The sequence below is a fragment of the Apus apus genome, chromosome 7 (genome assembly GCF_020740795.1).
Source record: "Apus apus isolate bApuApu2 chromosome 7, bApuApu2.pri.cur, whole genome shotgun sequence".
NCBI classification, from domain to species: Eukaryota; Metazoa; Chordata; class Aves; order Apodiformes; family Apodidae; genus Apus; species Apus apus.
Window position 1 is genome coordinate 7201451 of NC_067288.1, and position 25795 is coordinate 7227245.

At 56.2% G+C, this 25795-nt stretch overlaps 4 protein-coding genes across 9 annotated transcripts in view; 1 reads left to right on the plus strand and 3 right to left on the minus strand.

Moving 5' to 3' along the window:
- ATF6 (activating transcription factor 6) overlaps positions 1 to 3847 on the minus strand; it is a 76779-nt gene extending 72932 nt beyond the window's left edge. Inside the window, exons 1-6 of one of the 2 annotated variants that reach the window (XM_051625425.1) lie at positions 3765 to 3847; positions 3605 to 3681; positions 1811 to 1898; positions 1383 to 1477; positions 767 to 896; positions 321 to 524 (exon numbers count right to left, since the gene is read on the minus strand). In XM_051625425.1, coding sequence (XP_051481385.1) covers positions 321 to 524; positions 767 to 896; positions 1383 to 1477; positions 1811 to 1898; positions 3605 to 3681; positions 3765 to 3834 — 664 coding nt within the window. In that variant the 5' untranslated portion in view covers positions 3835 to 3847. Of the gene's footprint in view, positions 1 to 320; positions 525 to 766; positions 897 to 1382; positions 1478 to 1810; positions 1899 to 3604; positions 3682 to 3764 lie in introns of those variants that run through there. The other variant, XM_051625426.1, reaches the window with a different exon arrangement.
- Positions 3848 to 4201: 354 nt separating this feature from the next.
- LOC127387294 (P-selectin-like) lies at positions 4202 to 16790 on the minus strand. Of its 4 annotated transcripts, none has more exons than XM_051625449.1 (16): positions 16469 to 16790; positions 11503 to 11593; positions 8906 to 9295; positions 8701 to 8808; positions 8407 to 8589; positions 7614 to 7799; positions 7294 to 7479; positions 6979 to 7164; positions 6659 to 6844; positions 6338 to 6523; positions 6017 to 6202; positions 5716 to 5901; positions 5361 to 5546; positions 5089 to 5211; positions 4652 to 4682; positions 4202 to 4476 (listed from the first exon to the last, which is right to left on the minus strand). In XM_051625449.1, the coding sequence occupies exons 3-16, from the start codon at positions 9261 to 9263 to the stop codon at positions 4422 to 4424; spliced, it is 2346 nt and encodes a 781-aa protein (XP_051481409.1). In that variant the 5' UTR covers positions 9264 to 9295; positions 11503 to 11593; positions 16469 to 16790; the 3' UTR covers positions 4202 to 4421. The 4 variants fall into 4 exon arrangements, with proteins under 4 accessions (XP_051481409.1, XP_051481408.1, XP_051481411.1 ...); XM_051625448.1 differs by lacking the exon at positions 16469 to 16790 and adding an exon at positions 12087 to 12173; XM_051625451.1 differs by lacking the exons at positions 6017 to 6202; positions 16469 to 16790 and adding an exon at positions 12087 to 12173.
- A 450-nt stretch (positions 16791 to 17240) lies between these two features.
- LOC127387295 (1-phosphatidylinositol phosphodiesterase-like) lies at positions 17241 to 18871 on the minus strand. The gene is given in 3 exon segments (XM_051625453.1): positions 17241 to 17599; positions 17602 to 18553; positions 18790 to 18871. Coding segments are annotated over 2 exon segments (1056 nt in total). The 5' UTR covers positions 18503 to 18553; positions 18790 to 18871; the 3' UTR covers positions 17241 to 17444.
- A 1076-nt stretch (positions 18872 to 19947) lies between these two features.
- On the plus strand, positions 19948 to 22455 carry HTATIP2 (HIV-1 Tat interactive protein 2). 2 transcript variants are annotated; one of them, XM_051625454.1, is made up of 5 exons: positions 19948 to 20128; positions 20206 to 20313; positions 20392 to 20529; positions 21286 to 21347; positions 21927 to 22455. In XM_051625454.1, the coding sequence occupies exons 1-5, from the start codon at positions 19961 to 19963 to the stop codon at positions 22150 to 22152; spliced, it is 702 nt and encodes a 233-aa protein (XP_051481414.1). In that variant the 5' UTR covers positions 19948 to 19960; the 3' UTR covers positions 22153 to 22455. The 2 variants fall into 2 exon arrangements, with proteins under 2 accessions (XP_051481414.1, XP_051481415.1); XM_051625455.1 differs by having other exon boundaries at positions 20212 to 20313.
- The last annotated feature ends 3340 nt before the right edge of the window (positions 22456 to 25795 follow it).

A 25795-nucleotide genomic window follows, 5' to 3' on the forward strand; every position in this document is an offset into this window, starting at 1 on the left:
AGAGATCTTTACAAATCAGCAGTTTATCTCTACAACTGCCAGTGCTCAGCACAGTCTCTTTTGCTATCTCTGTTGCTGTCTTCCATTCCACACAGGGTCCAGAAGAGTGCTGTTTCTGACAGGAAACATCTCTATATATATTCTTCTATATGAGAGGAATAAGGCCATCTTCTCAACCTAAAGCTTTTCCAGCAAAGCCTGTAGGCTCCCTCTTTTTTTTCCTACTCCTCCCATTCCACCTGCCAAAGCTGACTTCATTCTAGCAACCGTCCCAAACCGACACAGTGAAGCTCCTGACTCAGTCAAGACAATCCACCTACCTTTAGGGGGTGCTGGCTGGATGTTAACTGGTTGGTGCTTTGGCAGTGGCACAAGTGTGGGCAGAGTCTGAATAATGATGGTTTTAGCTGGGATGCCAATGTTAGCCTGAGCCTCGGGGACAGCGGGCAAGAGGAGTTTGGGTTGTATCGAAGGTCTGGACCCCATCTGAACACACCTCTTCAGGGTCCTTGCAGAATTGTTTGCTAGGAAAGGAAAAAGAGTCAGAGTTGGACCAGAAAATATAAAATAAAGAATTCAAGGAGGAATAGAATGGCTTTTTGGTATGGCTTTTTTTTTTTTTTTTTTAATCCATTTATAATATTTGCTAAAGATACACAGATCACAAACCCAAGTCAGAAATGGATAGATGTCTGTGAGGTAAGCACCTGCATGCCGGACAACAGACACACTATCTGTGGAATCAAAGCAACTTAATCCTTCATACCAGAGCAGGAGGTGATGCTGACAGCAGGCTTCTTCCCTCCATCTCCTTCAGGGGATGCAGGGCTTCTGCAGCTCTTGCTGTAGAGGGAGACAGGAGACATCTGGGAGCTACAGCTGAAGTCCCCATCATCCTGCAGACAGAAAATACATGAGATTAACAAGTCAGGAACACATAAAAGTGTCTTCCAGCAGTTCAGATTATAACTGCCTCCATCACATCTGTGCTGCTGCTTCAGCAGACAGGAGAAAGATTTTGTTCTACAGTTTTATTCTGGCCAGTGTTAAGTACCATTGAAAACCAAAGTACTACCTCTCCTTATCAGCAGAGCGAAGGCAGGACAGAGGCCAGCAACTGCTAGACTTTAGAAGGCATTTGTTTGGCAAGCAGGCAAATATACACAATGGAGGAATCAGAGCTGAACATGCTCTTTTTAGATTGGGTCACAACAAGAGCAGAAGGAACTTCACTGAAGTTGTTTTTGCAAGGCTTGGAAAAATAAGCTATTTTGTCTTATGCCATGAAGTTGGTCAGACAAGTAAATCACTTGGCTTTTTGTTTGCCACAGCTGGGTCTGAATAAGCACTGCTATCTGTGTTACATGGAGGTTTCTGCATACAGGCACATTCTGCACTGGAGAGTCCACAGATGACGGAGAAGGGACCGAACAATTTGAAGCAGCTGGTGATAAGGGTTCTGTCTTCACACTTTCATCTGCAAGAGGCAGATAAAGAAATGTTACTGTACAAGTGTAATAATGATGGGAGATCCGCATAAGAACACACTTGCCCTACACCAGCTATTTAATTCCTGAGAGAAGGCACAGCAGAAAAGATGAGATCTAAGATACTGAACAGCCTAGCTTGTAGGGAGTCTTCTCCAGCTCTACTCACCCTACATAAACACAGCATGACTTCTCACCAGAGTGAAATGTTGCAGGACATCAAATAGTTCCACCTAAGGTACCACTATCCTAAAGTTATAACAGCTCACCCTCGTGGGGTGGAGTGGAGTGGTCACACCTGCAAAATAGAAAAGGAAAATTACCTGCGAAAGCATGGCCTGTGATATTCCAAAGATCCGAGTCCCAAGACATCAAATCCAAATCAAAATGGAAGTTACAGGGATCGTTTTCCTGAAATGGCAATTCAGAAACAGGAACAATAGAAAAAGACAACACACACTGAAACCACCACTGCAAATGGTTTGCATTCTTACAGCCCTAGGAAATAAAACAAAACTGACACTTCAGCTGCTTTAAGGCAGAGAGAGATAGAAGCCCTTAAGGGGGCAATTCTCAACTGGAATACACAAGACAAGGCTTCTCCTAAAGCTCAGAGCTATAGGAAAGGAACATAACAGCACAGTAATTAGTGATGATCTTAAACTGGTATTAGTCATTTGTAAAGTGAAAGTTCTAAGTCCAGTCACTGAACCACCTTATATAAACCACACATTTTACAACTTGTTGGCATCCTCCCCTTCCCTTGAGTGAAAGATTTACTTAATGCCCTTCCACCAACAGATCTCAAAGCACTTTATAAACACAAGCACTATCAGCCTCAGTTTAGCAGTACAAAAGACACAAAAAGACTGACTTGCCCAAGATCTGAAAATAGTATGTATTAAGCCTCCCTATACTTGAGTAAACTAGCATCATCATCTTCTAAAACCAGGGACACCATTTGCCTTTGCCAATAGAAAAAAAAAAAAAAAGAGAGAGACTAAAATAACTTCATATATGTTATTTATTAAAAGATCTTTAAAACAGTTACTAGGTTTTTGCTTGATTTTTTTTCTGCTGATGCAACTGTAAGTCTCAGTTTCCTACTCAAAAGTAACACTTTGAAGAGCTCTTACATGAAAAAATACAAATATTACACACTAAACTGAAACTAATATAGAGCAAAGATTTTATTGCTAAAAAAGTATCCTATAAAGGTACTTCTCTTTGTGTTCCCAACTTGCCTGGTAAGGGTAAGCTCAGCAAGTCTGCAGACTGCACAGAAATTAGTATTTTCAGGGCAGAATGAAGAAAAGGCTAAACAGAGCATATTTGTAGGAAGAAGTTACCAAAACCCACAGCCAGAGTTGTGCAGTAAGAGCCTCCACACAGATAACTAATGCTGACCTGCTGACAGGCAGAGTCATTCCCTTGTACAACACAGAAATTCCCAAATCTCCTACAGTACCCAGCTCTACAAGACCTGTAGGAATGCTCTTAGTACCTGAGGCTTGTGTTAGAAAACCCCGGGGTTGTGCAGGAGGTGGGTTAGGACACGGTGAACAGAGAAAAGGCAGGGGAAGAACAAAGAGTGGAGGATCCATGAGGCAAACGCCCCAGGGCAAAACCAGCCGCATGTACGATTGGAGAGCAAAACTCGAGGGGTAATGCATCAGGCTGCATGAACGGAGAAAAGGCAGGGGAACAACAAAGGGAGAAGCCATCTTACAGGAGAGGTGATAAAGCACAGCAGCGGCGGGCAGGGATGCAACATCCCCAGGGGCCTCCTTCCCTGTGCCCCAGAAACGCTCTCCCGGCAGCACCGCAGCTCCTCCTGGGCTCCGCGCCTCAGACTTTCACCCTACACCCTCCCCCTTAACCCGGGCTTTGAAATCCCCAGTACTAGACACCGACGGTTTCTCAGCAGACGGACGAAGCTCGCAGCCCGGGCGGGGTGCCGGGCTGAAGGCCTGGGAGCCACCGCCGCCCTCAGACCCCGCACCCCCCGCGCTGCTTCCCGGGACCCCCACCGGCGCCTCCGAGCCCCCGAGCCGGGCCGTGGGACACCCTGCCGGCAGGGGCAGCCGGGCCTCCCCCCGCCCCCGCCCGCTGCTCACCTCGGGCTCGTCGCTCGGGGCCCGGCGCGGTTCCGCGGCGCCCAGCAGCTCGCTCAGCTCCTCGCCCAGCACCGCCTCTGCGGGAGAGACAGCGGCCTCAGCGCCTGCCCGGCCCCGGCAGGGACCTCCCCACCGCCCGGCCCCGGCCCCCCGCGCTCACCCCAGTCCAGGCCGCCCCCCGGGGCCGGCAGCAGCGCCGCCGGCTCCCACTCGGCCTCGGCCGCCGCCATCGCTTCCGCCTTCCTTCCCAAACACACGTCTCCTTCCGGGCAGCCGCCGCCCCACCGCGCCGACGGCGGCCGCGAGCAGACAAATCACAGCGTCCCCTGCCGGCGCTCGGGCTTCGCGCTCAGAGCCCAGGGAGCGATCCCGGTTCCCTCCCAGCCCGGTTCCCGCCCCAGGCAGACACAGGCGGCTCGTTAGACACGGGCGTTTATTGAGGCCCCGCTGCCGCCAGCCCCGCGCCCGGGAGCGGGAGGCAGCTCCGCGCGGGGAAGGAGCCGGTCCCGGGGACGATGCGCGGCCCCGGGGGGGGATGCGCGGCCCCGGGGGGGGGATGCGCGGCCCCGGGGGGGGGATGCGCGGCCCCGGGGGGGGGATGCGCGGCCCCGGGCTGCTCGGCAGGGCCCGCCGGGGGGGTTTGGCGAGGGCCGGGCTGGAAGCGCGGAGCAGGCGGAACTGGTGTTCCCGGCTCGGTGCGGCACAGCAGGACGCGGGGCCCAAGCGGTGCCCCCGGCCCCGAGGGCGGGTGTCCAGGTGAGCTTTCCACGCGTGACTCTCAGCGAGAGCGCGGGGTCCCGCCAGCCCCGGGCCGCGCTCACAGGTTGGCATCATAGGCTGCGTTGGTGAAGACGCCCGGGGATCCCAGGTCGCTGGAAAACAGACACGAGGGTGTCACCCTGGGGGGGACGAGGGAGCGGGAAGGGCAGAGGGTAGCGCTGCCCCAAAGAGGCTCCGACTGTGTATGGAAACCGCACAGGCAGATGTGGGTGACACGGGGTGACCACAGAGCTGTGACAGCAACCCTCCTGCAGAGCAGGCTCTCACCTGGTGGGGTTCAGGAGCTGCTTCTTCTCCTCTGATGACGGTGTCAAGCAGGGACCGCAGACAGAAAAGAAATAACCAGATATTTTTAGTGAAGGACTTAACTGCAGCAGCAACATTTGAAATGGAACAGTGTGACAAGCACGGAATGGAGCAGGGAGGGGGAGCCGAAGCATTTGCCTTCTCTTCCCCTTCACAATGAAGCTGGGTTTTTTGGCTCTGTCCTCCAAAACTCAGCTGCGGACACTTTTAGCTGGACAGAATACCAAGGATGTCAAGGGTACTGCTGGACCAACGTGACTGACGGCAAATAGGACACGAGGATTGAGGCCGTCGCTCTGCTAAACTCTTCTGACCCACCCTCCCCTGGGACCCTGCAACCACCTGGTCCGAGAGCCCGATCAAAGCGCCAGCGGGACAGGCGGGAGGCGTGTCTGTACCTCTGCTGCTGAGCCGCTTGGCGAGGAGGGCAATGAGCGACCCCGAGAGCACGATGCCCGCCACGGCCAGGGCCGTGCCGCTGCTGTAAGCCAGGACTTGCTTCAGGAAGGGGGCACTGTCCTCTGAAACAGATCACAGACCCGCAGCTTAGAAAGATGTCAGAAGGACTTCACAGCACCCAAGTTAGTGGGGTGACCCCCAGCACATTTGAGATGTGCTGCAGAAAGCTGGACCCTCCCCAGTGCTAGAGAAGCTGGGGGTCCCACCATACCTGCACAGACAGGGGGTTGCCTGGTCCAGTTCCCCGTGGCCGCACACTGCAGCACCTCTGCTCCCATCCGAACAAACCCCTCCTCGCAGGAAAAGGTGCACACAGAGTTGTACCTGAAGTTCCCGTGCACGTGAGAGCAGTTCAGCTGGCCTTTGCTAGGGGGGTCCAGCACTGGGCAGCTGATGGCTGGAGATAAAGCACAGAAGTAGCATCAACAGGACAAGGACAATGGCGGTGTGATGGGGACAGGTGGATGAGCTGCCATGGACTGGGAGTGTTAAGGGGAAACGGATGCTGGGGAATGCAGGCTGCTATGCAGAGCACTTCCACACACACCTGTGAACATAAGATCTACCTTTGCATTGTGGGGCATCCCCAGTCCAGGTCCCTGTGGCTGTGCATTCACGTGTCTCTGTCCCCAACAGCACAAACCCTGTCTGGCAGGAGAAGGTGCATGTGGAGCCGAAGGCAAAGTCCCCGTGGAGGTGGAAGCAGGCAGCCTGGCCCATCTCAGGGGTGGCCAGTGCTGAGCATTTGACAGCTGCAAGGGTAGAGGGGCACTCTTCAGACAGGAGTCTGTTGGGACCAAGAGGCCAGGGAACATCCTAATTTCACCTCCAGACCTATGACATGCTGAGCTCTAGCAGCAGCTCTACCTTCACAGTGTGAGGCATTCCCAGTCCAGGTCCCTGTGGCTGTGCACTCACGGCTCTGTGGCCCCATCAGCACAAACCCCATCTGGCAGGAGAAGGAACATGTGGAGCCAAAGGCAAAGTCCCCATGGAGGTGGGAGCAGTTCAGCTCTCCTCGGTCAGGTGCAGCAAGCATTGGGCAGGTGACAGCTGCAGGGACAGAGATACACTTCAGGAAGGTGCCTGGGAACCACAGGGCAAAACTGCTGGGAAAAGAGGATCAAGACACCTAACAGCATCCCAAGGTCAACCCGAGACCTGAGACACCTTGAGCAGCAGCTCTACCTTCACAGTGTGAGGCATTCCCAGTCCAGGTCCCTGTGGCTGTGCACTCACGGCTCCGTGGCCCCATCAGCACAAACCCCGTCTGGCAGGAGAAGGAACATGTGGAGCCAAAGGCAAAGTCCCCATGGAGGTGGGAGCAGTTCAGCTCTCCTTGGTCTGGAGCACTAAGCACTGGGCAGGTAATGGCTGCAGAAATATAGATACACTTCAAGCAGGAGCCTGTGAACTAGGAGACTAAGTTGGCGGGACAAGAGGATCAAGACACCCAGGAACATCCCAGGGCCAACCCAAGACCTGAGACATCTTGAGCAGCAGCTCTACCTTTACACTGTGCAGCATCCCCAGTCCAGGTCCCTGTGGCTGTGCACTCACGACTCTGTGGCCCTATCAGCACAAACCCCATCTGGCAGGAGAAGGAACATGTGGAGCCGAAGGCAAAGTCCCCATGGAGGTGGGAGCAGTTCAGCTCTCCTTGGTCTGGAGCACTGAGCACTGGGCAAGTGATTGCTGCAGGGTGAAGAGGCAAACTTCAGGCAGGAGCCTGTGAACTAGGAGACTAAACTGTTGGGACAAGGAGCCAGGGGAACATCCTAGTGTCACATCATGGCCAGAAACACCCTGAGCTCTAGCAGCAGCTCTACCTTCACAGTATGGGGACTCCTCAGTCCAGGTCCCTGTGGCTGTGCACTCACGACTCTGTGGCCCCATCAGCACAAACCCCATCTGGCAGGAGAAGGAACACGTGGAGCCAAAGGCAAAGTCTGCATGGAGGTGGGAGCAGTTCAGCTCTCCCTGGTCTGGAGCAGTGAGCACTGGGCAAGTGATGGCTGCAGAAATATAGATATACTTCAAGCAGGAGCCTGGGGACTGCAAGGCTAAATGCTGTTAGGAGCAAGGGGGCAGGGAACATCCCAGGGCCAACCCAAGACCTGAGACACCTTGAGCAGCAGCTCTACCTTTACATTCTGCAGCATCCCCAGTCCAGGTCCCTGTGGCTGTGCACTCACGACTCTGTGGCCCTATCAGCACAAACCCCGTCTGGCAGGAGAAGGAACATGTGGAGCCGAAGGCAAAGTCCCCATGGAGGTGGGAGCAGTTCAGCTCTCCTTGGTCTGGAGCGCTGAGCACTGGGCAAGTGATTGCTGCAGGGTGAAGAGGCAAACTTCAGGCAGGAGCCTGTGAACTAGGAGACTAAACTGTTGGGACAAGGAGCCCGGGGAACATCCTAGTGTCACATCATGGCCAGTGACACCCTGAGCTCTAGCAGCAGCTCTACCTTCACAGTATGGGGCATCCCCAGTCCAGGTCCCTGTGGCTGTGCACTCACGGCTCCCCAGCCCTTTCAGCACAAACCCCATCTGGCAGGAGAAGGAACATGTGGAGCCAAAGGCAAAATCCCCATGGAGGTGGGAGCAGTTCAGCTCTCCCTGGTCTGGAGCACTGAGCACTGGGCAGGTGATGGCTGCAACAAGAAATCAGGTTTCAGAGACAGGATGGATGAGGTTAAAATGAGGCAGCTTTCTCTCCTTTGTGGCTTCCTGCTATGCTCTGTTCCACCCAGCTTATATCTAACCTCATCTCACCAGTCCTTGCCCACCTTGCAGTAGCCCAGCCCTGCCAGGAGATACCCTTTCCCCAGCTGTGGGGCAGCAGCCTCCCTTTGCTCTCCTCTGAGAAACCCCCGAGATTCTGAGCACCCTCCAAAGGTGGATCAGGGTGGGCTTAGGGAGAAGCAGATGATGCCACCAGGGTGACAGAGGTGCCAAAACACTGTTCTGCCCCTGCATGCGGTGAGTACTGACACCTGAGTGCAGTCCAGGACAGGGAGTAAGAGCATGGGGAGAGCCGCGGAGAGCAGGGCCGTTATTCTGAGCTCACAGCTGCTCTGCCCGTTGCAACATCATCAGGAGACTGTTCCTTGCATGCAGCACCAGGAGCTGCTTCCCCAAAGGGCAGGGCCACAGCAAGCCCAGCCCCTTGCCTGCCTGAGCTATGTTGGGCAAGCAGGACTGGCCCTCCAAAGCATCAGTGCCACATGCCCGAGACCCCCAGCCCCTGGCAGGCCTTACCTGTGCAGGTGGGGGGCTCTGCTGACCACTGTTGGGAAGGCAGGCACCGCAGTGTGCCTGTCCCTTGCCGCTCAAACCCCTCCCGGCACTCAAACGTGCAGGTGGAATTGTAGCTGAAGTCTCCGAAGGGATGGCTGCAGTTCATTGGCGCTCCCCTGGGCTTGAGCTCAGCACACTGCAGAACTGGGAGAGTCACAGCGCCACCAGCACGTTAGGAGCATAAAAATCTTGCCTGCTTTGCCGTCGGGGCTCAGGCTCTCCAGCAGTGGGATGGGAATGGATGGGGATGCTCACCGTCCACACACTCGGGGCCGTGAAAGCCAGGGTAGCACTCGCAGCGGTAGCTCCCGATGGTCTCCACACACTCCCCACGCTGGCTGCATGAAAAGGGCTGGCAGGAGGCTGCACACACAGAGGATGGTGATGAGGGGCCGCTGGCCAGCCTGCCGAGGTGCCCAGCCCTCCTGATCCTGTCCCACGCCGTGGCCCCCACACTCACCCTGGTAGCACAGTGCCTTTTTCCTGCGGTTGCAGGGCTCATCGTTCCACTTGCCAGACTCCTGCTGCCGCTTGATGTAGATCTCCACACAGTCCTGGTTGGAGCGGCGGTTGTTGGGCTCCCCGGTTGCCCAGTTCTCCGCCTCCTTTGTCAGCGCCTTCCTGGTGCCCACCCAGGTCCAGGTGCCGCCCAGCTTGCGGATGCCAATCCAGTAGTAGCGCCCGTGGAAAGGCAGGCTCTCGTTGAGGTACTCGATCTCCCGCTTGTTCTGGATTGCCACCAGGTCGGTGAAGAATGTCTGGCAGTAGTTCCTGGCCTGCTCCCATGTGTAGTCTCCTTGGTCGCTATAGTGGTACATCCAGGCACCCACCTCCAATCGCGTCACGGCACCTGCCGGAGAGGATGTGGTCTGAGATCACTACAGAAAGGATGTGCACCGAGTTGAGGATGGGGTCCTTTGGGAGATGAGGGTGAGTTAGGGCTGTCATCTGGGCCAAGAGGTGCCAGCAACCAGCTGGGTGAGGGAACAAAATGAAGGGACAAGTGTGGGTGAGAACAGGGCTCACAGAGACCTGGGTGGATCAGGCGTGGCAGAAGGAGCTGAGGTGGGACCGAGGGGGAAGGCACAGGGCTCAGGAAAGTTTGGGAGGGTGGGGTGAAAGCTAAGACAGAGACCAGCATAGGACAGGGCAGGCTGATCACAGGTGGCAGAAGAGCCCCAAACAGTGATGCCAACCCCTCCTCAAGCACAAAGCGTGCTGCAGCCCTGCTCCCCTGCCCACAAAGCCTTCCCAAAGGGGGAAACCAAACATCAAGATGGTTCCTTAAAACACAATTCCTTCCTCAAGCACAGAAGTGTGCTACTTCAGGGTTTTCTGCTTTACACTTCTACATGCAAGTTAGCTTGGAGCAAGGCAGAACAACTAGTACTCCTCTACCCCAAAAGCCTTTGGATCCTGAACTGTTCATCCAAGCCACAGATAGTCTGAAGAGTCTTGTAAAACTCAGTATTGCAAAATAACATCTTGCAAAAGCCAAGTTTACATCCTAGTCATGCTCACCAAACAAGGCAAGAGCAGAGATTAACTGGAAACCACACCCAGAAGTAAAGGGCACTCTGTTGAAACCCTGCTTGTATTTACAGCATCTCACACCACAACTTCATGGCTTGAGCCACAACAATGCAATGGTTTGAGCCACAAAAAAAGCTTTCTCCCTTCCTCCCCAGAAGCAGGTACCTCCATAAATGCAGAAAGTGAGATGGCAATCATATCTCCCTCGGTGCAGAAAGTGAGATGAGGATTAAAATTTGCTCAAAGCAACCAGCCTGGGGCACCCTGTGGCTCAGCAGAATGTATGACATGATGGTCACACAGATTAGATGCAAATCTAGGGCTTCCCAAGTCTAATTAGGTCTTTATTTTGGCCAATAATTACATATTTTTGTAAGCAAATTTCCCAAAACTTGTATGTTTTTCCTGGTGAAAGAGCAAACTATCCACTTTGTTCAACAAAACTGAAGCTGAAGAAAACATGACCTTTACCAATAACCTTCTTCATCCCATGGGAGTTTAGGGCTGCAGAGCAGAAGCTCAGGGTAACTCCTGGAAGCCTGCCCCATGCTCAGCTGCCACCACCCACCACCCAGCCCTTGCTATCTCCCCAGCATGGCTCAGGACAGCCACCCTGCTACCCTCACACACCCTATCCCCAAACCAAGAAGGACCAAGGGAGCCGATCCATTACATACTCATCCTCCACAAGCTGACCAACTTCATTCCTCCAGCAGTAATACCCTCTCTGCAGTACAGCTCATCCCTATTCCATCCCCTCAGCCTTATGTTACCTCTCCCTGCCCCACCTGGAGCTCAGCCCCCAGGTGGATGCTGTTTGCCTACCCCTTGGCAGCCTCTGGTGCTTCCCCCCAAGGTGGTGCTCAGTCTTTGCATTTTTGTTTTCCACTCAGAGCTAAATCTCAGCCTCCTCCTCACACTTCTGCATTTGCCTCTGCTCCTTAGCTCAATCACAAAAGGTCCTTTGGAAAATAACCCAGCTCATGAAGGATCTCTAGGGACAGAGCAGGCACCAGCAGGTTTTGCTCTGTGCGGTGCCAGTGTGTGAAGGAAACATCCTACAGGCAGCAAAACCAGATTAGTTTCTACTCTGATTTCTTCTCCTTATGTCAATTAGCAATTCTAACTCTGTGTTGTGCTGCCCCAGCTGTGCCCCCAGCCCTTACACCTGTGGGTCCTGTGGCTATGTCTGCACCCAGCTCCGCAGCATGGCGGTACAGCTGTTGCTGCAGTTCACGGTACAGTTCACCAAATGCCATGCTGGGTTTGGGGAAACAAACACCCTGTGGGGATCCCATGTGTGGTCTGACCCTGCCTGAGGGAACAGAGTCCTGTGATAAGTCTGGCTGGAGGGAACTGGCCTGGGCAGACACAGCCCCCTCCCAGCTCAGAAGAATCCAGCCTGGGGGTGTCCCTGATGAGCCCCCAAAGTATCACTGCTGTCCCTCTCCAGTTTCCTGGACCTGCAGAGTCCTCAGCAGCAGGGTCATGCTCAGCTTATCGAGGTGGCAGCAGATGGCTTACCCCATGCAATGGCAGCAATGCCCAGGTAGCAGATGCCATGAGAGGCCAGAGCACTCGTCCTCCCAGCAGACCGCAGTCCTGCAGCAGTGCCCTGCATGCCAGGGAGAGAGGTGTGAGCATGCACATCCCGTGGGGGCTCACACACCCTGCCATGCACCCCCCACTGCTGCCAGGTGCTCCTGGCAGCAAATTCCTTGTCTCAGCTCCCACATGGGCACACACAGTGCCTCTGGCCAGGTACAGCCCTGCTACAGAAGGGGCCCCTCAAGTGAGGCACTTCAGGGAGGCTGTGCCTGCAGCACAGCTGGGCAGTGGGAGAGGCTGTGCCAGCAATAAAGTTCACTCCAGGGGAGCTCCTGCCCTATGGCCCCCACCCTTCTCCCCCACCCAGAGCTGGCAGCACCCTCTGCACATGGCATGGCCTCTCTGCCCACGGCAGGTTCTCCCTGGGCAGCCCGGGTCCATCCCATGGGTCCCCAGTAGTGGCACTGGTTCCTGGCAGCTCCTGCCTGCAGCCCTGCCTTCCCCTATCCCCCTTTTCCAGGCAGATCCAACCCACCCCCAAGGAAAGGAGCAGGACCTACCATGCCAGCACCGCTGACACAACTTGCCTAGCCGCCGGCAGCACCAGGCACGTCTGGCCCTCAGTGGGCAGCAGTGCTCACACTTCCTCGAGTGCACAGAGCTCCCTGCCCCTGGCCTCTTCCCCTCCCACCCTAGTCCTGCTGTGAGCCCGCATCCTGCCCCATGCCTCCGCCTCCCCACCACAGGGCTCTCCCACGCCCAGAGATCCTGCTCCCAGCCCAGGGGCAGAGGGGAACAAGGGGCAGCAGCCTCTGCCATGGCCCTGGTGGGACTCCGCTCCTCACTTGCCCCATGGGATGGAAGCTGAGTGCATCCCCACACTGGCCTGTGACCCAACCCACAATCAGCCGAGTCTGCCAGAACCCCCCAGAAGGTGCAGAAGGGTCCAGCCCCAGCCCTTGGTGCCTAGGGCTCCGAGACGTCTCTGACCCACCATGTCCATGTTGTGGTGCCCACACTGTCCGTAGAAGGATGGGAGAGGGACAAGGTGTGATGAGTTCCTGCACTGGCTGAGTGGGAGTGTGGCTTGCAGCCTCCCAGCTCCTCTGCCTGATGCTCTCCTCACTCACTCAGAGCTTTTTCTCTGACTATGACTCTTTATATACAGTTTATAAACAGTTATTACACAATGTATTTTTCTGCCTTTGCCTTTAAGTCTTTATGAGAAAGGTCCAAGAACATGCCAGAGGAACTTCCCCTGATTTATTAATATCCTCTATGAACTTCCATCGATGCTTCAGGAACATGTCTCATTGTGTCCACCTTCCCTTGAACCATTCCTGAATCATCAGAAATCTTTCCTTACCCTCTTATGATTCTAATTAAAATTGCCTTGGCAGGGTTTTCTGCTGAAATTACTCTGATCACTTCCAGCAAAAGCCATGGCGAGAGCCATGCAGGTCACATGCATTTTCCAGTTCCAGAGAAATGGATGCTGCTCCACTGGGACTCATGCTAGACAAAAGGAGGAACCCATCCCACAAAAGCTGTAACCCGCTACAATGACTTTATACTCAGCCAATGTAAATGAGACTTAGTTCCTGTCTCTGGTTATCTTCCCTGCAAAATGTCTTACTGCAGTTGTCTATTTTTATGGAATTGCTGTGGCTTTATGTCCAGTAATCCAGTAGTGCTCACTTTCTAGCACCTCCTGGGCAGAGGGTGTGCAATTACGGCAAAGGAAGGAGCAGCCAGGAGGGCAGAGAGGAGGAAGGGCAGCTGCTGGGGCAGAAGAGCATCTCCAAACACTTGAGGGTCACTGAGAGTGGGAGCTGGCTCTGCCATGGGGTGAGAGACCCACTGGGAGTCAGAGAGGTGTTTGCAGGTACACAGCCCCAAGGGGAGCAGGAGGTGCCCCTGCCAGTTTCACTTCTGCTGAGCCCTGACATGGTAGGGCAGTAGAAAAAAATATTCCTACCTCTATTTTTGTAACTAAAAATAGTTTCTAGTATTGTTTTAAAAACAGAAGCAAGGTGGTGCGACACAGGCTGATGCTGCAAAGGGCAGAATGTGGCCAAGTTTAAAGCTGTTTGTGGGGGCCCACAAGTACCTGGCTTTAGAGAGGGGGTGCTGCATGGCAGGACGGGTACTGAGGGCTGCTTTGCAGATAGTAGAAAAAGGCACATGGGGTTGGAGGGAGAGAAAACCCAAATCAGCTCTGCAGCTCTGCTGGGAGTTGGCTAATCACCAGGAGCCCTTTCTCATCTCAAGTGGTTTCCAAGGCTGGTTGCCCGAGAAGGATTCAGGGTGCTGCAGGGCACATGCTCCCTGCTGGGTTCCTGCTGCCCCACTTACCAAGGAAGGGCCCATCCCTGCCTTATGGGCTGAGCAGTGCAGGGATGTCCAAGGAAGCAGCATAGTGCTTCCTGCTCCCCTGGACACCCCTCTGAGGGCACAGCACAAGCTGCGAGCCAGGGCTTTTCTCAGCAGGGGTTCAAGGAAGCAGGTACAAAGGCAGGCACATGTGTCACCTCCTCACAGTCCCTTTGAGCCCTGCAGCGATCTGGAATGGAAAAATGCCTCCTTTGCTGTGAGCCAGTCCTTGGCCACAGCCAGAGGCAATGCTTTCTCCCGAGAGACCTGCCACAGGCTGTATCTATGGGTAAGGGCCACGGGTGCCTCACTCCCACCTCAAAACCACTGCCCAAGGTGCTGTTTCGGCGGCGGGGTTGGGCAACCCCCCCGCTCCCTCCTGGCGGGCTGGGCCGTGCGGCGGGCGGGGAGCGATGGGCAGGGCAGGGTGCGGTGCCTGCGTGAGTACCCCGACCCGACCGCCCTGGGAGCACCCAGGTCCCACAGTACAGGGGCTGTGTGTGCTGCATGGGGAAGTGAGCACTGGTGGAGATGTTCCAGGCAGGGCTTAGCCTCTGCAGAGAGTTATTGCCCCAGGCATAAACACAGGCTGCACCCCACTCTGTGTCCCCTGGGAGTGCTCAGGAGTTGGTGGAGCGAGACCCTGGGGGCAGGGGGTGCAAGGGCCACCCCCATCACCACTACACTACCACCACCCCCCCCCCCCCACCGCCCCCCCCCCCCCCCCCCCCCCCGTGCAGAGGCACACTTGTGTTGTTTTGGGCAGAGGCTCCCACCCCACGGCAGAGCAGCCTGTCCCCCTCCTTGTGCAACATCCCCCGGCAAACCACAGAGGAACAGAGTCACCCTGACACAGCCCGCCGGGCTCGGCTGCCACCGGCGATACAGCGGGCACCTTCCTGGGGACACACACACACACATACCCGCTGATGGTGAGGGCTCAGCAGCCCACCAGAGTGAGGAGGCACCTGATGGTACCCCTTCAGGAACGTGGGGTGATGCTGGTGAGGACCCACACCCCGCTGGGGTGCAGCCGCGCTCCTGGGGCAGCTCATCCCAGGTCTTGCAACACCCTGGCGAGCAGAAGCTTCAGAGTCACCTCTTGAGCATGAGCTGGGGATGGTTTCCCCCCACTGCAGGTCCCCAGCAGGTGTTAGACCCAAAGTGTGCCCCTGAGCTGCAGGGTGCCTTTGGGCACACCTCCCAGCATGACGCCTGGCTTGCAGCCTGGGCAGCCAGACCCTCCACCCATGGTCCCGGAGGAAAGCAGAGCTTAATAAAAACTTTCTCACGATTTGAAAGTGTTTGGCCACAGGAAGATGTGTTATCTGAGTGTGCCCTGGCTTGGAGGGAGTGAGGTGGTTGCAAGGATCAGCTGGGGCCAGGACAGGGATGCTTCTAGGAGCCTAGGTGCCTTGGCACCCTGCAGCAACCCCATGATGCTGGGGCAGCCCCTGTACAGGTTGTAGCGGTAGTTTTGGGCAAATCACTCCTGCCCACCCCAAAGGGTCCCTCTCAAAGATGTTTCTTTCATGTCAGCTGCAGGACAGCTTTCTGCTTCACCAGTGATGGAGGGCCTTTTTGCTGGGCACCACTGCCAGCTGGCTGCCCCTTCCCACGCTGCCTACCAGCCCCCTGGCACGTGGCAGCAGCAACATGTGCATGACACAGATAAGGACTTGCCAAACAGGATGCCGGGGGCGTAGATAACACCGGAGTTATCTCACAGCTTATGTGCCAGAGAGTAAACATGCGGCTCTGCCCACCCGGGGAATCCCAGGCACCACCTCTGCCCTACCAATGAGCTGGGGCACAGGATGGGTACAGGGTGCTGGGGGCAGCTCCAGGGATGTGCTGCATCTATGGCCCCACAGCCATGCAGGCAGCCCTTGCTCTAAGCAAGAACAAAACCTCCCAGCCCACAAAGCCATTCCAGGGAACCTGCCCAGCTTGCCATGGCACTGTGCTTCCCTGGAGAGCTGGGGCCACTGACCTGCCTGGCCATCCCTCTACAGCACGGACGTTCCCAGAGCAAGGGCAATGCCCACAGCCATCAGGCTGGCTCAGCATGGGATAACAGCCCCAGGCAGTGGAGGCATTGACAGCTGATGGGAGCAGGCCACCAGCACCCCAAATGTCACCTGTGCGTTTGTTACGTCTGGTTTAATGCAGAGATATCAGTCTTCTCCTACCTCACAAAGCGAGGCAAGAGATGTTTTCCCATGGCCATCACCCCCTGCACGCTACTGCCTGCTCCCCTCCCATATAGCTCTTTGTAGCATGGGCTCAGCCCTCCCCTGCTCCCCTGGCAGAGCTGCCCCAGCCCACTCAAGGCCAGCAGATGAACATACTCAGCACCAAGAGGCATGTTTCCAGCCAGGGTGACATTTGGGGTGCTGGTGGCCTGCTCCCATCAGCTGTCAATGCCTCCACTGCCTGGGGCCAGCCCCCAAGGAGCAAACAATGTCCCTTCCTCCTGCCAGGAAATCCTGTGGCATCCCCTCCTGCGAGCACTGAGCCCAGCTTTGTTTTACCCCAAGACAGAAGCATCCTTGAGGAAGTTCTTCACCTTTTGGCAGGCTGGGGCTGAGATTTCCTCTTCTCTTTCTCGCCTCCTCACTTCAGCACAGCCAGTTGATTGATGCTTCCTCCCCTGGGATTTTAATTATCTTTCTGCTCCAAGGAGCTACTGTGTCCTTTGCTTTGCCAGCCTACTTAAATTGCAGATTAAATTTCTCCAGGTAGGGCAGGCACTGGCACAACATGTGTTTTAAGTTTTTTTAAACAGCTCAACCACTTTGCTTTTGTGGATCTATGAACTGCCCCGTCCATGCTGCCAACACTGCTGCAAAGCACCAGGCTCTGCCCTGAGCAGTGTCTCCTGGCTGTGTGACCCCAGGGACAGGGCAGCCCCATCGGAATTGCCACTGCTGTGGCCATCCAGTCCTCCTTGCACAGGGTCAGCAGTGCCTGCTGAAGTTGCCTCTCTCTAACAGTCCTGATTCTGGGGGCAAGCCCCTGCAAGAAAAAAGAAAAAAAGCTAAAATAACAAGGGGCAGAATATTCCTAAGCATTAGTTGTCACCTTTGAAATGAATTCCTCCTCCTCTGAATTCTCTCAGCTCTGCTTTAAGAGCAAGATGGTTATAAACCCCAGTTTAACTGGGCTTCAGCCATGGGCAGAGGAGTACAGGCTCTTTCACAGCTGAGCAGCAAAAGCAAAAGGTCTTTTGTGCACTTTACTGCTAGGAAATGGCAAGGAAACACAGGGAGTGCTTTCCTAGCTTCTTTTCATTTATATTTACCATTGAAAGGAAAAGGACACTTTTGCAGAGAGGCATTTTTGGATGGACTCACTGGCCCAAGAGATAGCGAGGCTGGATCTTATCTCTCCATCCCATCCCATCCCTGCTGCTCTGCTTTGGACTTGGCTGCCCCAACCCTGTGCTGGAACCATACCTGGCTCTTCGAAGGAGAACAGCACGCAGGGGGCAGCTCCCAGGGCTGCCCAGCTCCACTGCCACCTCCAGCGCTGTCACAACATTGTCACACGAAGGCTTCTCGGTGCCCAGCAAGAGCTAGAAACACGTTTTTTGCTCCGTGGGTGCTGACATCCCTCGGCAGAGGCATGGGACAGGGAGCAGCGTCTGTCCTGATGGACAGCGGCGTGGGCAGCGAGCTGAGCTGTGCCGGCTGCGGCGCCTGTCCCCTCTGCCGCGGGGGTGCCGGGGGGGTGCCATGGGGCTGCTGGGGGCTGCTGTGCTGTGTCTGCTGGCCCGCGGGGCGTTGCTCTCCGTGATGAGCCGGAGGAGCCCTGCCCCGGGGAAGTCCATGATCACCACTCCCCAGCGCACGGGCTGCCCTCTGCGGCGCCGCAGGTGCTGGCAGCAGCGGGGGTTCACGAAGCGGGCCACCTCCTCGGGGCAGGTGAAGAGCCCGTTGCCGGAGCAGAAGGTGAGGTGCATGGTGGTGGGGTCCCCGCTGGCTGCCCTTTCCAGGTGCCGCCGCACCCGGGCCCACTTGCGCTCCAGCGAAAGCACATTCCAAGCATCGCTGATGCTCAGCTGCTCATAGGGGATGCCCAGCACCTCGCGAGCCAGTGCCTCCAGCACCACGATCTTCCCCCGCACCTGGCCCAGGGTCGGCACCTCCTCCCGGCACCACACTCGGCCCCGTCCCTCCTCCAGCAAGCAGCGGTGCAGCCGGGCGGCAAAGCCGGGCCGGGAGAAGATGGGCAGCTCCTCCTTGATGCGCATGAGTACCGCCTCGCCAGGGTGGGCACGGAGAAAGCGCAGGGTGCGGCGCAGGACCCCCCGCAGGCTGGCCCGCTGGTAGGTGCAGAGGTGGTAGACGTGGAGCTCGCCCCGTGACAGCTTGCAGCGCACGTCCAGGAAGCGGATGCCGGCTGCCAGCTGAGCCTCCAGGCCCCAGCTCTGGCACCGCAGGCGCTGGCCGCCAAACAGGCTGAGGGAGTCGTGGGTGCCAGGGATGGAGAGGTGGGAGAGAGGCAGGGCGTCGGGGAGCCTCGCCATCCAGTCAGGGCAGCAGGCTGCCGGCTGGGGCGTGCAGTCGAACGCCTCGCTGTGCCGGCACCGCGCCTCCATGCCGCCGGGAGAGCAGGCACCTCAGCGCCTGGCCGGCCCCAGCGAGCCTTGCTGTGGAGAAGCGGACCATGAGCAGTGGGAGTGCCACATGGCACCCATGCATCCTGGTCCACCCCTCCCGAGAGGAATCCCCACCACCCCATGGCCCACTAGAGCATACCGCCTGCCCCGTACTTGTTGCTGCCAATACCTCATGCTGTCACACCGTGGGTTCCCCTCCCACTCTCAAGCACCTGTTCCACTATCCCAAGCCTCAGCACCTCCTAGCCTCCTCCTCCTGCACTCACCTGGCTTTGCCTGCTGCAGCGGGGTGCGTGGCTCGGGTGCCAGGGGCGCACTGACAGGTGGAGCGGGATGCCGGCCATTAACCCGCTGATGGTCGTGACGCGTGTCCTGCCTCGCACATGGCACGTGCACCAGGGATTCATCCTCAGCCCTCGGCCAAAGACAACACTCAGAGGACACGCTAGGCTGGAAAATCACCTGGCTGATCTCAAAAGCAGCCATTCAAGCCTCTGCACCTCCCTCTCCAGGAATCAGGACAAACGGGATCGGGGTGCTGTGGGGCTCATTGACTGTGCCTGTGAGAATGGCTGCACAGAACCCCTGGGTGCCCCTGCTGCTTCAGAGCTGTGTCCTGGGTTGGCTTCTGGTGGGACCTGGTACCCCAGGTGATGATTGACATCGTTCCCATCAGAGGGACAATGACTAGGCAGGACTCTGGAACAGAGGGTGGGCGTGCTGGACCTGCCCAGAAAGGGTCCCTCGGCAAGTGGGCTCCATCCCCTCGGGCACAGGCAGCTGCTTCGTAGTCACAACTCCCCGTGGGCAGGGATGCCATCACCGCTGGGGTGTGAGCCACACGGCTGTGGCCGGTCCGGAGCTGATACCTGTGGGGGGGTGAATCACCTCCTTCCCGGGGGACAGGGCTGCAGGGCACCTCGGTCGGCAGTGCACTGAGCTATGGGGGTTTTTGGGAGAAGCCGCCCGGCAGGTTACAGACCCCTCTGAGCATCCCTCCCGAGACACATCCCCTCCCCATCAGAAGGGAGGCACACAGACCTTCCCAGGGACCCCTCTTCAGCCGCGCGCTCTGCTACTGCAAGGACACCGAGGAAGGGTCAAGAGGGGCAACACCGGGACAAGAGGGGGGACACGAACAAGCGTCCTTCCCTGCCCTTCAGGGGGTCACCCGGCGCAACCCTCCCCGCTCGGTGGGGACAGAGATCCCGCAGGCTCCCCAGGCAACCCCCTCTGAAAAGCCTTTTCTTGTGTCTCAACCGCAACGTGCAGCTTGTGCCCGTCTCCCGGGCGTTGCCGGGAAGAGCCCGGCTCTCCCGGGGGTGGCCCGGGCAGGCGGAAGTCAGCGGCGGCAGCGCAGCCCTGCCCGCCCCGCAGCCCTGCCCGCCCCGCAGCCCTGCCCGCCCCGCCTCCAGCGCGGCCGCCGCCCCCTCTAACATGGCAGCACCGGGCAGCGGCGGCGGCCGGGCCTGCTTCGTGCTGGGCGCCTCGGGGGAGACGGGCCGGGCGCTGCTGCGGGAGCTGCTGGCCCGGCGGCTCTTCGCGCGGGTGACGCTGATCGGGCGGCGCCGGCTGGACCTGGGCGAGGAGACGGAGGCGGCCGTGGTGCGCGGGGCGGGGGGCGGCCCGGGGGGGCGGCCCGGAGGGGCGGGCGGGCTGACCGACCCTCGGTCTCGCGGCAGGAGCAGAAGGTGGTGGACTTCGAGCGGCTGAGCGAGCACGCTGCTGCCTTCCAGGGTCACGACGTCGGCTTCTGCTGCCTGGGCACCACCAGGGCTAAGGCCGGTGCGGTGAGTGGGAGCAGCCGGGATGGGGGAGCGGGGGTCCTGCCTGCCCGCTCCCCGCCGCGCTGACCCTCTTTTCTGCAGGACGGCTTCGTCCGTGTGGACCGGGACTACGTGGCGCAGGCAGCAGAGCTGGCGCGGGCAGGGGGCTGCAAACACTTTGTCCTGCAGTCCTCCCGAGGGGCTGACCCTCACAGCCACTTCCTCTACTTCCGCGTGAAGGTGAGGGGGCGTTTGGGATGGGCTCCCTATGCTCGTGCAGGAGTCACAAAATGCTGGGATGCTCAGAAGGTCTTGAGAGGTGCTAATGGCTCTAGGGGTCCTCCTGGTGCTGCGGGACAGGGGGACAAGGGAAGGGGGATGGTGGGACAGGCACGTCTGGCTTTGTCTGAAGCAGCACAACAGCTGCGTGCAGCACGTACCTCTTCAGACCACAGAAAGAACTGCTGGGGTCTCCAGCCCAACCCTGGCTCCCCAACCCCAAGCTGGGATGGCTTTACAGCAGGATGGGGAGACTCAGGGCTGTGTCCAAGTGAGACATGAACTTTGCAAGGGTAGAGAGCTCATAGGCTCCCTGGGTGGCACCATACCTGTTGCAAAACTTTTCTTCCTCGTATGTTGTGTGCTGCAGTCCCCAACATGTGGTGGACGTACTGCTGTCTGACAGTGTCTTGTGCTGGAACCGTCAGGCTGCAGCCTGTCCAGATGCTCAGGAACATCCAGTTGCAGTTAGCACGATGGTTGCAAGGGTGCGCTGCTGGCTAATGGTCAAGGGGTCCACCGTGGACACTCCCTAAGCTACCTTCTCCTGAAGAGCTGCTCGCTGCCCAGGTGGTGCCCGCCCTGTACCAGCTTTGCACTGGCACTAGTGCCCTACTCCCCGCAGCTCAGCAGCCCTCTTCTGCCAATTCATGGAGTGGCAGGGCAGTGCCCGCAGTCACTTTTGTCTCCTTTCATCCTGCCCGACTGCTCTGACAGGGAGAAGTGGAGAACCTGGTCCAGGCTGTTGGTTTTGATCGCTGTACCATTCTCCGGCCAGCGTGAGTAGCAGTGGAGGGAGGGCACAGGGTTTGGGTTGTCAGGGCAGCAGGCTGTGGGAGGTGGAGAACGAGGGAAAGGAGGCATAAGGGGAGGGTTGGGAAGGGAAGTGAGGAAGGCCACCAGCTGCAAGTGAAGCTCCTGAGAGAAAATTCTGCCACTCTGTGCTGCTGGGAGCAAGCACTGCAGTTTCCCACATCCCATCCCAATGCTAGTGTCACATGCCATGCCGGGAGAAGAGGCTTGGATTGAAAGTGGAGGTTGAGGGACCTAGGTCAAAGCTTATCTCTGCATGGACCTTGACCTTATGCAGGGGGAGGTACTCACTTGTATCCTCTTGGCTGTACTATGTTCTTACTGCCCAGGAGAACTGGCATCCTGGTTTTGGCAGCCCTGTAAGGAAAGGAGTGTAGTGTTCCAGGTCTCAGCTCAGTCACATTTCAAGACCTGCTAAAGCCCCATGGGCCCCATGTGGGTTTAGCAAGCTGGGCTGAGGTCCCAGCACAGCTGGAGAAGCCAGTCTCTAGCTCTTCTCCAAGGGATGGTTTCAGCCTGACCCACCTTACCTCCTCGCTCTGCAGGGTGCTGCTGTGCAAGCGCCAGGAGTCGCGCCCCGGCGAGTGGGTGGCCCAGCAGTTTCTGGGCGTTGTGGCTCGGGTCTTCCCCACCGCTTACTCTGTGCCTGTGGAATCAGTGGCCAGGGCTATGGTGGCCAGTGTGCTGCAGCCAGCTGAGGGGAAGGTGGAGGTGCTGGAGAATGGGACCATCCACAAGCTGGGAAAGGCAGTGCCACAGCAGGGCACATAGAGCAAAAGGGAAGGGCAGGAAAGAGCTTGATTCAGCTCACATGCTCTTGAGTTCAGATGCTCTTCTGGGCCAAGGATGAATGCATGTGTGGGCAAGAAGTGGGGTGCTTGCATGGCCAATGTGCAGGTAGAGGTGCACTTCTTTGCATGGCTGCTGATTCTGTGAAGTGATAAAAAAATGCAGGTGCTGGCTGGTGGGTAAGGACAAACAATGTGCTCTGCTGCCTGGAACCAGCATGGAAATCAAAGTGCAAATGGTATAAGCCAGGGAATTCAGGCCTTGAATAAAATCCTATGACTGGTCTGTTTGTGTCAACTTTGTCTTAAAATTGTGTTTGCCTCCTGCACGTTGCCAACCCAACCACATCAGTTCTCAGATTGTCTTTTGGTGACACTTCAAAGAACGCACACGGCCAAGTGGCCACGCTTTAGGACAGACACAGGAAAGTAGAGACAGCACGCAGCTGCCTGTGCTGAGCCTGCAGAACACATGGTGGCACCACTTGGATAGCAGGGCTCCTGGAAGCTCAGCAGCCCTTGCTGGTGTGCCTGGGGCACTGGCTCCGCCCGCAGTAGGTCTCTGCAAACACCAGCATGTGCCTAGTCCTTGCTAATCTGCTCTGGGCGCAGAGAGGCTGCTACAGGGATGCTGCTGTTCAAATCCACTTTGGTACCTATAGTAGCAAAACTACCATGCAAATACTTGTGGTTACTTGAACATGCCTGTCACCTCTGGGCTTTCCTTATGGACATGAGTGAACCAGAGCTCAGCCCTGTTCCCAAGGGTGGTCTGCATGTGCAGGAGATGAGGCCAGCCCCCTGCATGTCTCAGAGCCTGCCCCACACTGCCCAGGTGCTGGAAGAGGAGCAGGTCCCTGGTGCTGGCACAGAGCAGATGTGAGGAGCAGTGCTGTGTCCCTGCTGCGGCCCTGGCTGTTCTCAGACCTTGTGCTCGAGGTCGAGGAACTTGGCAGCTCCACAGCTGGGATGCAGGACTTACGTGACTCCCAAATTCCCAGCTGGCTGGAGTCCCAGTGCTCTGGGTAATGCTGCTTTCCAGGGTTTTCTCCTCTTTGACCTCACCCATGGCTCCTGTGTCAGTGACTTGGATGCAGCAAGCAGGGGGAGCCGGGATCCCCCATCTCCTTCCTTCTACACCAGTGCTTTAATCATCGGGCTGGACCTCACTGGTGGAGGCAGTGGGATTGTGTGACCCCACCTGAATGACTCCTGAACCATAAGCAGGGTTTAGTTCAAAGGTAACAGATGAGGGGCCACAGAGTCATAATTACTGACCAGACTGTCCTGTGAGAGCAAAAGCAGGAACTTTAGTATCAAAGGGATATGGCTTTAAAAAAGGTGATGTCCTTATACAGGGGAGCAGAAACAAACGCCTGAAGTAGAAAAACCTTAAAATAAGTGAAAATTGCATACAAATAAGAGTAAAAAAGAATACAAGCTCTGGAAAGTTACAGGTGAAGGGGCACAGAATACTTGAGGAAAGCATCTTAGATGTATGAAAATTAATCATGACCATGTGAGAAGAAAAAGACCCCCAGGGACAGGACGTGATCAAGCTTTATGAGAGAAGGCAAATACCATCATGAAAAAGCCTGGTGAGTTACTTGCATTAGCCTTTGCTGTGAAGAAGCTCACACGAGGTTCATTCCTTAGGGGACATGCTTTTGCGTGACTGTCCCAAGGCACTGGGGAAAAAAAAAAAAAAGACATTTTAACCATATTTTTAGAACACATGGTTAAAAATCTGCAAAGAGCGCTCAGATGAATTGCCAAATACTTGCCTGGGCAACAATTACAGTGATCCCTCTACCAAAAACCCAATGTTGTTAAATATGATTCTAAGTTTTAAAAAGTTCCAGTGGGAACCAGGAAACTGCAAAGCAGTGAGGCTGCCTTCTATAAAAGGCAAGTTGTTAGAAAGGATAACAAAGTCTTGAAATAGCAGAGCCCAGGATAAAATTGGTGTAATGGGAGATTCCACGTGGCTTTTGAGGGGGCAGCTGCAAGGCACAAACCTAGAGCTCTCTTGGAGACAACCAGCCATTGTGTACACAAGACAATCTGGTCCTCAGAGCGTACTTGGAGCTCCAAAAAGCTCTCCCAGAAGGGCTCTTAAAGAAATTAAGCTGTCGTGGGAAGAAAAGGAAGGTCTGGGTAGTTTCTTATGGAAATATTTTTGTAGCACTCCAAAGCCTTGAAATGAACAAACCAAATATTTCTCATTCGACAAAGGTCTGGGGAAAATACAAGCTATTTCTGTGTAACCCTTGTTTCTGCTTAATGGTATATGTTCTCTTTTTCAGTGTTTCAGATAAGTCTCTGCTTAAAATGCACAACTGCAACCCCAACACAAGCCATGGTTTCCTTATGATCCTCTCACATGAAGCCTCATCACCCATTTTGGACCTCAGTTTCCCCAGCTTGCTCTGTGCATTCATGAAACACCCACCCTAGGGCTGTGGAAGAGATTATAGTGTCAGTCACCAAGCTATAGCAGAACCAAAGGACCAGGGGATTTGCCCACCCAGGACTGAAAGAGGTAAAGTAGGTAAAAGTCTTTAGGGGACAGATCCAGTTCCTCCGTGGGGTCTCACAGGACCAAGCTCCAGGTTCCTCCAGGCAGCCAGGTGTGCATAGAGAGGCTGGCTGCTTTCCAGGGCCGCAGCTGGAAGGGGAACACGGGTGCCAGCTGGACAGCATTCACACACACCACCTGATCCCACAGATCTGAGCTCCCCCAGGATTCGCAATCCTGACTTTATTACCGAAGACTAATGACAAAAAAACCCAACAGTGCTCCCAATGGCTCTGCAGCCAAGCACAAGGCTGTAGAGTTTTCCCATGTGGTCCCCCAGCCCCACTGCCAAGCCTGGCAGCTGTGCAAGCTGCAGCACCTCTCACTGCCACCTGCTCCCCTCCATGTCCCCATAGCACCCTGCAAACAGTACCTCAACTTGGCAGGAGCTTTGCAGTAGCTACTGAGATGGTAGGTACTGACCTGGTACTTTGCATCCCCTGGTGACACCCCTCCTAGCAAACACTCTCTGGCCCCAAGGGCAGTTGGCACAGCCAAGCAGACCTGCCCAGCTTGCAAGGCTGCAGTCTGCAGGAGGGTGGGGAGCTGCACTTCAGCTCCTGGGACATCAGAGAATCAGACAATGGTTTGGGTTGGAAGGGACCCAACATGGGCAGGAACACCTTCCACTAGACCAGTGGGGCAAGTGGATTCTGGGCTATCCCAAACCGGGGCAAGGCATCTCCACACTAGTAACAGAGCCTTCCCCTGAAGGAGGCAAAGGACAGGGCAAAATGATAGCAGCTGGGGAAGGAGTCACCTACCTCCATCCTCTGCTGCTGCTGCCATTGTTTCCTTCTCTCCTCTATGAGGCACAAGGTGGGCAGCACCCCAAAGCTGGGCAGTAGGAAGGGACAAGCCCCCGTTCCAGCAGGTCTGGCACCTGCTTGGGTACATCTTGGAGTCCCTAGCATCTCATCCTCTGAAATTTTAGGGTGTGTTTCCTTCTGTTTCCATTACAAACCAGTAAACAGCTAAGCCAAGCTCCCAAGGGAGGCTCAGTTGGTTTTGAGCAGACTTCCAGCTTTCAGTTATTGCACTCACATAT

Bases quoted from the DNA above. Each gene is read 5' to 3' on its own strand.
- LOC127387294 (XM_051625448.1), bottom strand. The intron at 7,165-7,293 runs GTAGAGCTGCTG...ATATTTCTGCAG, and splicing joins GGATGCTGCAGAATGTAAAG to CCATCACTTGCCCAGTGCTC. The intron at 6,203-6,337 runs GTAGAGCTGCTG...CTGTCCCTGCAG, and splicing joins GAATGCCTCACACTGTGAAG to CTGTCACCTGCCCAATGCTT.
- HTATIP2 (XM_051625454.1), top strand. From the start codon at position 19,961: ATGGCAGCACCGGGCAGCGGCGGCGGCCGGGCCTGCTTCGTGCTGGGC. The intron at 20,129-20,205 runs GTGCGCGGGGCG...GTCTCGCGGCAG, and splicing joins AGGAGACGGAGGCGGCCGTG to GAGCAGAAGGTGGTGGACTT. The intron at 20,530-21,285 runs GTGAGGGGGCGT...CTGCTCTGACAG, and splicing joins TCCTCTACTTCCGCGTGAAG to GGAGAAGTGGAGAACCTGGT.